Source organism: Chiloscyllium punctatum, chromosome 5 (genome assembly GCF_047496795.1).
Source record: "Chiloscyllium punctatum isolate Juve2018m chromosome 5, sChiPun1.3, whole genome shotgun sequence".
Lineage (NCBI taxonomy): Eukaryota > Metazoa > Chordata > Chondrichthyes > Orectolobiformes > Hemiscylliidae > Chiloscyllium > Chiloscyllium punctatum.
The window spans coordinates 27,907,777-27,919,961 of NC_092743.1; the positions used below are offsets into that span (position 1 = coordinate 27,907,777).

The 12,185-nt window shown below is 39.7% G+C and overlaps 1 protein-coding gene across 2 annotated transcripts in view; it reads left to right on the forward strand.

The window, feature by feature from the left end:
- Positions 1–12,185, forward strand: part of fam135b (family with sequence similarity 135 member B) — a 367,782-nt gene that overhangs the window by 96,435 nt on the left and 259,162 nt on the right. For both annotated transcript variants that reach the window (XM_072569977.1, XM_072569978.1), the window contains exon 2: positions 4,463–4,559. In XM_072569977.1, the coding sequence (XP_072426078.1) occupies positions 4,483–4,559 (77 nt within the window). In that variant the 5' untranslated portion in view covers positions 4,463–4,482. The remainder of the gene's footprint in view (positions 1–4,462; positions 4,560–12,185) is intronic.

Genomic DNA, 12,185 nt, shown 5'->3' on the forward strand with positions numbered 1-12,185 from the left:
CCATCTCTTGTGTGAGACCGAGACAAAACTCACATTAAGAACCCTGCCCACACCTTCTGCCATGCAGAAGCCACCCTGAAGATCTTTGATAGTTCCTATCCCATTCTTAGACATCCCCCTAGTATGGATGAAACATCTTTTGATTTTCCTTTAACTTAGGTCTGCCATCTGCTACATTGTATTTTTTGGTGTGATTGTTGCAGTTCTGATCTATTTCTTCTGACTTTCTGCTCAGTTAGACCCCAATAAGAGTCCTTCTCTGATGTGGAAAACAATTCAACTGTGGTGTTGAAAAGGAAATTACATTGGTGCTTGAAGTTGATAAACGTGGAGGGTTTGGAGGGGAGGGTGGAAGAATGGGGCCAGCTGAATTGCTCTTGCAGAGTTAAAAATCACACAATATCAAGTTATAGTCCAACTGGTTTATTTGGAAGTACAAGCTGGGCTATAACCTGGGGTCGTGTGATTTTTAACTTTGGCCTCCTCAGTCTAACACCAGCACCTCCCCATCATGGCTGCCATCTTACAGAGAGGTGTGATCTCAATGTGCCAAATGAAATTCTTGTGTGCTGTAACTCTTCAATGCTTCTGATCAAATATATATGTGAACAGAGATCATTTATTGTTGATATCTGCTTATAATTTGCGTAACTGTTGCGTAGTTATAACAGGCGCAAGAAACTGCTGCTAGAAACAGGTGGTAACTTATAAATACTTCCAGTGCAGTGGAAATAACAGTCTTCAGACTTCCATGCTATTTCTTGATTTAGAATATGCAGTAAGCCATTAAATGTACAAAACATGCACTTAACTTGTCAGATTGGATATGGAAGTGATGATCCAAAGGGGAACAGTATTATTTTTCAAGGATGGTCTGCAAGTAGTTTCATGCACTTGTTTCTTGTTCAAAGTTTTTATTCTGCTCCAGGTCTGACATTGTTATATTTTACAATTATCTTTGGAAGATTTGGAAAACACATTTTCGTACAGAATCCTTGCTCTATCTGTTGCCCACAGGAAGAGAAGGAGAATGTAAAAAGGAATATGGGGGAGGTGAGGTTGCATTTCAGATGGATTTGTTAGTGGCTGTCCTACCAACCACAAAGTTCCCCATAGAGACAGTGTCAGAATTGCGCTGTATACTAGTAATTTGATTTGCAGTTAAACTCCACCACTGACAAAGTAGTTTGTGAAGATTACAATAGTCCGTCAGTTTTAGGCCTGAGGATCATTGCAGGGAGTTTGCTCTGCTGCCCAGCTGCCAGAAGGGGGAAGTGCTTAACAGGCAGCTGATCTTGCTTTCACAGAATACATCGTATTATCCCCAATTAAATGGGAATTGTGTACTGCAGACATACTGCAGACACTAAGGGGATGCAAAGGATAGCACTGTATGAGAGAAGCTCCCTAAAAACATGCAAGTGGGTGGAAAATTTACAGTCGTACTCTTCAGCATATCTTCCTGTGATTCGAAATGCGCCTCTGGGACTTTGTTGTAGAGTTCAATGCAGGTCTCCTGTTCCACTACTCAAATATAATCCATCACCAATTGTTGTTGGACTATCTGGATAAATACAAGTTGATTCAAGATTGCAAACATAAAATCTATGGATGAATATAGCATAGAAGGATGCAATTTGGCCCATTTTATCTATATCAGCACTTCTGTACACCTGCCCAATTACCTTGTCTTTCACCATAGCCCTCAAAGTGTGTTCCCCATCATGCATCCTGCTATATTTACATTTTTCCAGTTTGGTTTTGAAAGTTATTGCCTTTCAAGAATGCTTTTGGCATAATAACAACGTACCGATGAGACATGCTTTCTCATCTCATCACACTTGATTGTAAGGAGGAGGAATTTGATTTAAGGTTGGGTTTGAGAAACTAGACTCAATCTCTTTGGCTTGAATAGATTATTGGAAAATATGACAGCAAAGCAGAAAATAATGGAATCATATATGCACTACGCGCTGTGTAAAAAATCCCTAAGACCCCTTTTAAATCATTCTCCCTCTCACCTTAAACCTGTAGTTTTGAACTCCTGTACCCTGGGGAAAAGATGTTGGCTATTCCCCTTATCTCTGCCTCTCATGATTTTATAAACCTCTCCAAGGTCATCTGGTAAAGAGTCCCAGCCTATTCAGCCTTTCCTTATAACTCAAACCCTCCAGTCTTGGGAACATCCTTTTAAATCATCTTTGAACTCTTTCCAGTTTACTAGCGACCTTCCATTAGCAAGGTGAACTGAATTATATGCATTATTCTAAAAAGATTCTATGAAATTAGGGATTCTAAGTGGCCTCACCAATGTCTGATACAGCTGTAGGAGCAATGGAACTATTTTTTTTCTTGGAGTTTCACATGCCAGGATTTTAAATTGAATTTATATTTTCTTCATTGTGGGATGTGAGGATCTCAGGACTCAAGGAAATGGATGTATAAAGCTCAGCAGTTATGATTAGGAGAGAGAGGTAAATTGAGTTGCAAGAGATGGTGATTGTAAAGTGGCAACTCAGACAGATGCCGAGTTGGAGTGTACGGTGGGCAAGGGGAGACTTAGAATGGGAAGGGAAGAGGTAGGCTGACTGGGGCTTGGGGGTTTGGACTTGATTGGGATAGAGAAATATAGATGTGCAAGAGAAGGAAACCAGATTGGGTGTGGAGTCCATATTTTCTTAGGAGCTGAGAGTGACAACAATGTGCTGAGTGGTTGTAGAATCATTAAAGGAATAGCCAGTAAAATGTAACTAAAACCTGGGAACTCTCCAGACCATAGCAGTACAGGATGAGTATCAATAAATTAAAGAATTGTGTTATGATCTGATGATAATACTGGACAAGTCAGATTCTGGAGTGAAACCTGGCTTGATAGATCATAAGTTTATTTTTTGCAGTTTCTTTACTGTGGTAGTCTGTATTGTACTTCTCTCAAAAAAAATTATTACTCAAAAAAATGATGTATAACTGACAATTTACAAAGATTTTGGCAAAAACAGCAAAATAAGATTCACTTTTTCCCCAGCAATATCCTTTACCGACGTTCAACCCCAGTGAAATATTACTCCTATCTTCTCTTTAAAATCTCTTATTGAACTGATGTGCTTGTAAATATTTCCATTCAGTGACTTTCTGCACACTCACAGAATTTGATTCTTTCTGATAATACCTCCTGAGAGGCACAATCATCTCTGCTGACTCACTGAGTTTCTCACTGAACTCTAATAGTAATCTCAAGGCTTTGACCAATTTGAAACTGTTAATTAACATGTTTGCTAAAATGAATATTTTCTTCTGAATTGAAACCTACCCTTTGCCCCTGACCTTCACTTCTGTTGGTCATAAAAACCCAAGTAACAAAATTGACAGCATTCATCTCACCAGGTTGTTTATAGAGTCATTTACCTTAAGTAACAATACAGCTTGATATGGCTGTCTGACCAGCTGTGCTTTTCCACCACCCAGCATCTGCAGTCCTCACTTTTGCCCAGTTTGATATCCAGTAATATGCATTGAAGTAGTTTAGTGAATGGCATACTCCCAGAATCAGTAAGTGCATCATTCATAACATACTGAACCAAAAAAGTGACTGTTTTGAGTCTGTGCTAAGTTAGCTGATTTATATCAAAGGTAAATTGAGCTAATGCATACTGCTTTAGTACTGATGAACAAGCGAAGGAAATGCGGGAAATAAATTAGGTTTTCTGCTCCTGATCAATGATCTACTTCCATCTGTGAACATTGACTGAGGGTTGAAAGTTGCGCTACAAAGCCTCCTATTGTGAAAAATCTCACTGATTCCCTTCTCTCGGTTTGCACATGAAGAATCTTCTTTTAGATACCGATGGGCTACTGGTTTCCACATGACTGTACAGAACCTTGAGTCATTGCTTTGTAAGAAAAATATCAATAAGGGTATGTCGTGAATTCATTGGGAGATAGGGTTTACATAGATGGCATTTAAATTCTTTTGGAGAATGAATGAGTTCTCCCAGAGAACAAACTGTATTCCGAGAAAGCACTTAGGAAATAACAAAAATAGTCAATGACTAATTGTCAGCTGCTCATAGTCCCTATTAGCAGCTATTCATTATCCCAGGCTGACCCTTCACAAACTCCTTTGTCTGTTCATCTGTTTTTCTCTCTTTCGGCTCTATCTCCAACTATCATTTCATTCTCCTCTTCCTACCATCTTCTGCATAAACAGCAACCTTTTCCAAACTGCCATCAATTTTGAAGGAGGGTGACTGGACCCGAAATATTAATTCTACTTTCTCTCCACAGATGCTGCCAGACCTGCTGAGGTTTTCCAGCAATTTCTGTTTTTGTTTCTGTTGTTATGATAAAATGGAACAGAGTGAAAGTTTTAAAAGTGCACATTTTGGTTAAAGCAGCATTTTTAATGTTACTGAAACAGTTCCTGGTTGCGATGTAACTTGCTTTCTGCTATCTTTGCTTCCAGGTGATGCTCTGGTACAGATCATGTCTGAAGTTCAAGGAACCATTGAGTTTTCCGTTGAATTGCACAAGTTCTACAACGTTGATCTCTTTCAGCGAGGGTGAGAACTCTTTTAATTGCTGCACTTCCATGCTATGGTTATTTGCCACTAACAAGTCACACCGAACATCTTATGCAGATCATAGTGTTAACATACAATGCACATAAAAATACAATTCAGTGGTACTGTCATTTTCATCAGCATCTTGCATTTAGCTTTATATCCTCAGTGAACAGAAACACAACAATGAGCACCCGAGCTACAAATCTTCTCGCAAACTTTGAATCCTTAATACAATTATGAATACAATGCATAAACCACAGTTTCAGTGGTAGAATCTCCTTGTGACTTGAACTGGGTATTGTGTAAATTCCTTGCTTAACATTGTAGCAATACTCCTGTAAAATGCAACTTCATGTAAAACACTTGAAGTGAATCAGCAGCCAATGTAAAATCTTTGGGAGCTTTTACGTTAAGAAAAACAAGTAAAGTATTATAAGCTGTAAGTCTAAACACTGTAAATCACGATATTAGTATATTTGTTGATAAAAAATGGCTTCAAGTAATCAACTACAAGAGATCATTCGATCTGGTTGGCAATAAAAGCACCTCACCCTCTGGGTTTTTTCAATTCTCAAATATCTCAATGTTTGAGAGAAGGACAAAGAAAATGCTATAAAGACACTGAAAAATGACAGCATTGACATGATTAACTGGGTTGAGCCAGCTTCTAATCGTTCAAAATCGAGACAACTCTTCCATCAGTTTATGTCAGGACTCAAATGTCTTAATGATGGGTTGGAAGTAGTGGACAAAAAGGAAAGAAAAGTAAGCAAATCCTCCACTTTGCACTCTTCTGCCTCATGATTTTAAGGGGCGGGTGGTGTTAAAGAAGGCAAGCAAGATAGGCAGGATAGATGAGAGGATTTTAGAATTTGAGGCCTAGCTTTCCAAAGGCACAATTGCCCAGTGGTAGGACAAAGGGTTGCCCAAAAAATCAGACCTTTGGGGACAGGAGTGTGGATGGTACAGGATTGTCTGGAGGAAGTCACAGAGGTGGCAGGCAGGTATTTTTGTCCTCATATGGAATGGACGGACATGCAATTTTACGCTGTTGGTTTACTGATTCCATTTGGACAGTCAGCAATTTTACTGAAAAGGGAGCTGGAGTATCCTGGTAACCATTCTGATTTGGAACCAAGTTTGTTAACAAGCCTGTCTGGATGCTCAGGGATAATTGATAAGTTTTGTGGGCAGGCCGTGGGCGTACAGCATGAATCTGGGCACAAGGCCCTTGTGGTACATTGTAATGTCCCTACTTCTGAACTGGGACGTTTGGGTTCAAATCCCACCTACTCAAGAGGTATGTAAGAATATCTCCGAACACGTTAATTAGAAAATATCTACAACATGGATCTTTAGCAGCCCAAATAGAGGGAAATTGCAACACAACAGAAGGTTGTACCATTCACTGAGGGGTGCAAGCTGGGAGGAGTCTTCAATCATTGGCACAAAGGTAGCATTTCAAATAGTTTTTAAAGTTACAATCGCCTATAACTATACCTGTCTTGACCCCGGATTTGTTCCATAGTTCAGAGATGGATCTTGATGTGGTGTCTCCTGCAACATGTGTATTGCATCTCACTGATGTACTATTTGTGTACAAAGCATACAATTTCAAACAGGATGTGGGACAGTGAAACTCATCTCCATTGCTGGATTCCTGCAGTGTATGGCTTTATAAGTAGTGCCTATGTGACCATCAAAGTGCTGAGTGAGAGCCCAGACATTTATCAAAAGGAAGCCCTTCTAACTTTTGGTAATCCTGAGCACTGCTACTCTTCAAATTATCACAGCAACTCTGTGCCTCGATTTCAGGAAACAAGATGGCTATTTATACATCTACATGATCTTGAGGTGAAGGTACAGAGGTGTTAAAATGTCCATTGAATGGGCTGTTAAATTCCCGAGGATGCAACATTCATACTCGGAACAATCGAATGGCTCCCTGCAGCACACTGTTGCAAGGGTCTTGCATATTGTGGTCTCCAATGCTTCACAACATGGTGCTCAGAAATATGCCAAGTTTAAAGAGGACAAAACCCTAGATTAGTGTAGTTCACTGGAGAAAAAAAGAGGAGGGCAAGTAGGAGAATGATGCAGAACATAACATTACAGAGAGTTGGTCAGGAAATGCCTGATGCAAGACAATTTCAAAGAACATAACTCATCCTTAAGACTTACTGCTGTAGCACAAGCTTTGAACTGCCTTTTTGTTTAACAGATAAGATATGAAATGTCCCATTCTTATTGACAGTGCAAAGTACGCAACTCTCTAATAACTTCAATGCCTGTTCAAAGACGATTGATTCCCTTCATCAGTTTTTCCATTTCTCAGTCTTTGTCATTAAAGAATGGAAATGTTGTGTCATGTGGATCTCCAGTGTAGCACAAGAATAAAAATCTACACAGTTACAAATGAAAGTCACTGAAGTGATCCATTCAGTACAGTAATCGTTGTGGTGGCCTTTGCACCCAATAAATTTGACGTGATGTTCCCTTTCTAGGAGAACAGACTGCAAATGCTGGAGACCAGAGTGGTACTGGAAAAGCACAGCAGATCAGGCGGCATTGGAGGAGCAGGAGAATTAGATAATCAGGAATGCTTATGCTTGAAACATCGATTGTCCTGCTCCTCAGATGCTGCCTGAATGGCTTTGCTTTTCCAGCACCACACTTTTCGACTGTCCTCCTTTTCTGGCTTTGGCTGAGAGACTGACTGCCTGCTTGTGTGGGTCAGCTTGTAGCTGGGATGTCAGTGGTGACCTTTGTGACTGTGAAGGCATCTGCAGAGGACATTGCATAGGCATCAGTGTGGGAGTGACCTCTTCAATGGAGGCCTGCTGTTAGATGGACCCTTGGTCAGAGAGGCCACAAAGGCCAAACCTTTGGTGTCTCGTGATGGATGGTACCTTCACGCTGTTCTGTAACTGTTTCAGCCCTTGGCTGGTGCTCTATATCACTGGAGGTGTGCTACTGGCATTCCCTACATGTATTTTTAGACTCAATACCACAGACCCTTCAATGACACTTTTGAACCTATATTTTATGCATGCTAATGCATTGTTCCTGTGCTCACTAGGAGTGCTGCCACATGTGCCTGTTCATGAGGTTGGCTACTCTCTCATTAGAAAGCTACCATTGTTCAAAACCAAGAGTCACATGATGCTGATGAATAGAATGGGTTCTCTGGACCCCATTATGCCTGATCAAATCCTTCTATCTCCAAACCCAGCCTGCTGGTTTGACTCTTCATCAGAATTGTGAAGATTAATTGGACTCGAAATGTTTTGAATTTGTTTGTATGTATATTCAAACTTTTATATCTTTTACCCAAAGGAAGAGGGTGGAAGAGAGTATAGCTGCCAGCAATTTCTGTTTTTATTTCAGATCTCCAGCATCTGCAGTTCTTTGTTTTATTTTACTGTTAGTTTGGCTGCCTTCTCCTACCATCCCGCCAGACTTCACGAGCAGCATCTACACCACTGAGCAATGGCTGCTGCTGTGCCCTCAGGTTGGCTGGGCTTTCAGAATTCTGTCTCCAGCTCATGCCTGCCACTGCTAATTGGCTACCAAACCCATCTTCCAGCTGACTAGGTGTCGACCTCATGGAAAATTGTGGCCTTTGATTACTCTGTACATGACCTGAAAATGGTTTCAGTGTCAGAGTCCTGACCCCAAGTGGAAGACCTTGCCCAAGAGGCTAAGGATTGAACACAAGTATCATAATATTTAAATCAAAGCATTGCGTTAGAAGGAGCTTTGACAGAATTATCTGACTGAGAACAGTTGCTTGTATTTCATTAACTATGATGTAGAAAGTTAGCACTGGGGAATAGCCATTTATCGTTAACATCGAAGCTTTCAAGTCTGTTTAAGCACACCAATGTCCAGAGTAAAGTCGCAATTCTGCACAGCAATACATGCTTTGGTTTCAAATGCTGGAGAATACAATCTATTGTAATTGCATAATGTTTTTGTCGCTCTTATGCAAATTATCTATATTCCCTACAGTGTGGAAACAGGCCATTTGACCCATCAAGATCTTGCTGACCCTTAAGAGCATTCCACAGACACCGCCCCCCCCCCCCTTACTCTGTCTCTGTAACCCTGTATATCCCATGGCTGATCCACCTAACTTACACATCCCTGAACCCTATGGGCAATTTAGCATGGCCAATCCATCAAACATCTTTGGACTGTGGGAGCAAACCGGAGCAACCGAAGGAACCCCACACAGACATGGGGAGAACATGGAAACTCCACACAGATAGTCACCTGAACCAAACCCGGCTCCATGGCACTGTGAGGCAGCAGTGCTAACTACTGAGCCACTGTACTGCTCCAATTTTGTGCTCTCTTGACTCAAAACATCAGCTTTCAATCGGCCAATACCAAATTTGGACCAGTTAATGCTTTGTGAACGGCATATTCTTTCTTATCTCATTTTTATGTGGAAGCTATCCAGTAAACAGATATTTTGATTATATACAGTGGCTACATTGGAGCCCTTGGCTTAAGGCCAGTATCACAACACACAATCAAGAACATTTACTTGTTGGACTTGGTCCAACACGCTGCTGCAAAAAAGGTTATTTTGCTCAGTTGCTGCTGATAAGTGGAACTTCTGTTACTTATTTACAGATTATTGTTATCTCTTGTTTCTTTCTCTTTTCAAAGCAATATCATAAAGTACCATGAGAGATTTATGAGAAAGAGAGCTTAATGTTGGCTGGAACTCTAGCTGCATCAATAGAAATATATTGATGCACTGTTTATTAAAAGTTATATTAGATTTGGGCCAACCATCCAAACAAAAAAATGGCCAAGAATGTGCTATAAAAGTGTAATCTGTTATGATTGTGGTTTCTTTTTTGTCCACTTGTTCACCATCAATCAAACTGTTGTTGACAATATAGATAAGTTTCAGACATAAAACGAAAATAGTGAGTACAAGTTCAATATACAAACTGGTAAATTGGTACAACTGTAAAACAAGGTTTGATGGCTTGATGTCACTATTTGCATTTTAGTAGCTGAATCTTATTAGATTTTTTTCAACTATTGGAAGGAATATTCTTACTTAATTGCCAATGTCATGATATTTAGATAAAAATCACACAGCACCAGGTTATAGTCCAACATGTTTATTTGGAATCGCTAGCTTTCGGAGTGCTGCTCCTTCATCAGGTAGCTGTGGAGCAGTACCATAAACAGAGTTTATAGCAAAAGATTACAGTGTCATGCAACTGAAATTATATATTGAAAAAACCTAGATTGTTGTTAAGTTTTTCATCTTTTAGAATGAGTTGCAGTTTTCTATTAATTAATATGTAAATCCCAAAACATTTTTTAAAGTCACATTCTCAAGATAACTTAAGGTTTTATAATTGACCTTATAATTGGAAGAAATGTGAGTCAGGAATGTCTGGATGATCCAGGCCAATGTTTCATGCCAAACCAGTAAAAGTTCAAATGTTGATTGAAGTCTTGGTGTGTGGTTGAACATTAAATTATTGCTAACTAATGCTGCTCTCCGCAATGACTGAGTGAGTTTATATGGTACATTGCTGTGTCTCACACACACATGGTGAAGGGTGTTGGGATTGCAGTAAATTATTTCACTCAGAATGATAGGACATTGGCACGACAGGTCTCAATAGTTTTGGTCACAAAAGTGAAAACTGACCACATTTTGGAAAGCTAGTATCAAAACGGATTAACTGTGACAGCATTCCAGGTGTCTACACTTATATTGAAGATGAGGTGCGACTTACTGCTGATGCATTGACTGGTACAGAGTTAAATTCAGCCTGAGTATCTGCAGCAGAAAATGGTTTGTTTTCAGAACTGGTACTCACCTCTTAATAAGGACAAACATTATATTTATGGCATTGCTGAAAAATGCTCCAATGATGTTGGGCAGCTTTTCAAATTGGATTTTAAAGGAAATCCTGGCTCATAATGAAGTGCAGAGAATTTGAACTGGTATGTAGCAGCTTCCAGTTAAGATGAAAATATAGTGTGTGAACTTTTAATCATCAGGATTATGCTTCTAAATGCATAGAAGTGTACCTGTTTGTTGTTCTATTCTTAGAGTGCTTGACATTGCTGGTGAACTTTATTCATTTAATAATATCACATAGATGTCTTGCTTGTTATGCAAATTAGTGTTGGGATAAGGAGAGAAAAGTGTGTGAGAGAGAAAAAGCAGTGATAATAATTAATAATTAATGTATTTGCCATGAGCTATCAGGTAGTCTGTGCTTTTATTTCCTCCCTACTTCCCAATTCAATTGCTGCTCAAATTAGCATTTAAATCTGGAAGGAAGCCAGATTTGAGATATGAAATACTTCAATAGCCAGCAGTGTTAGGAGCCTGAACTGTTGCTGCAGTGAGAAGGATTATTCAGATACTTTTACATGTATCTGGCCTGGATAATTCTATCCCCTCCTCACCAAGCCTGTCCAGCACCTTGGACAAATGATGCCAATGTTTAAAGCAAAACCTGAAAGCTGATGATTGCCATAAACTTGGGGCTGCTTTACTATAGTTATTAAAAGAAGGGAATGTACCACATGTTGCTGGCTTGCTCTGTTGTGCTAAGAGTGCAGACTGCCTGTTTGAATGTGGTGGCATTCACATTGGTAGTGAGGCTGAATGACCTTTAAAAGCCACTGACCAGTACAACTTATCACCACATCATCAACAGTTGAAAAGTAAGTGCAGCCTTGCCATTATTAGCCACATTCAATGAATAAATTCAAGACATAACCTTATCGTTCAGGGGCTTGCTGTAGTCTGTGGGCACCCAGCCAAGATTTAAAATACTCAAAATGTGACAATGAATTCATATTATTGAGATTTGCCTAATTTATCTAGGGAAATGCTTCTTTAGAATTTCCCTTCATGAATTTAAATGTGTCAGATAGAGTGTGTGAAATAGATTAAAAGTCACGTGTAGAAGGAATCAAGGCTTGATAAAACAAATATTTGTTCCTTATTTCGTGTTTTCAATATCCTTTTACTTCGGCTTTACAAAACGTGACTATGTAATACCTTTCCCCATCCCCATCATTGATATACTCCGAAACATAAGGGAAAGAAATTGGATCATGCATGAACTACGAATACCACAAATGCATAATGAGTCTGTATAATATACCTCTTTGTACAGTATATTCATGGAAATATTGACAATTGAAAATAGATGGGTTTTCAGACCACAGGACCATTGGCAACAGGAACAGGTAGAGGCCATTCATCCCTTTGAGCGTGCTCCATCATTCAGGATCATTGCTGCTCTGACATTCCTTCTGTCCACTTTCCTGCCCTTTCCCTCTTAACTGTTGATTTCCCCTATTGATCAAGCATCTATTTACTTCAGCCTTAAATATACACAAAGATGCAGACACCACAGGTGGCTGTGGCAAGGAGTTTCAAAGACTCCTCATCATCTCAGTCTTAACTTGGCACCCCTTCATCCTGAGGCTATGCCCTCTCGTCCTGGAGGAGATGCTCAACATTTACATTGAACTAGTAATTTAAACGCATGATCACATTTAGCATTTATCTGCTGAAATGTTATTTGTAACCTTTGGATGATTCATTGCGAAAGCTTAGGG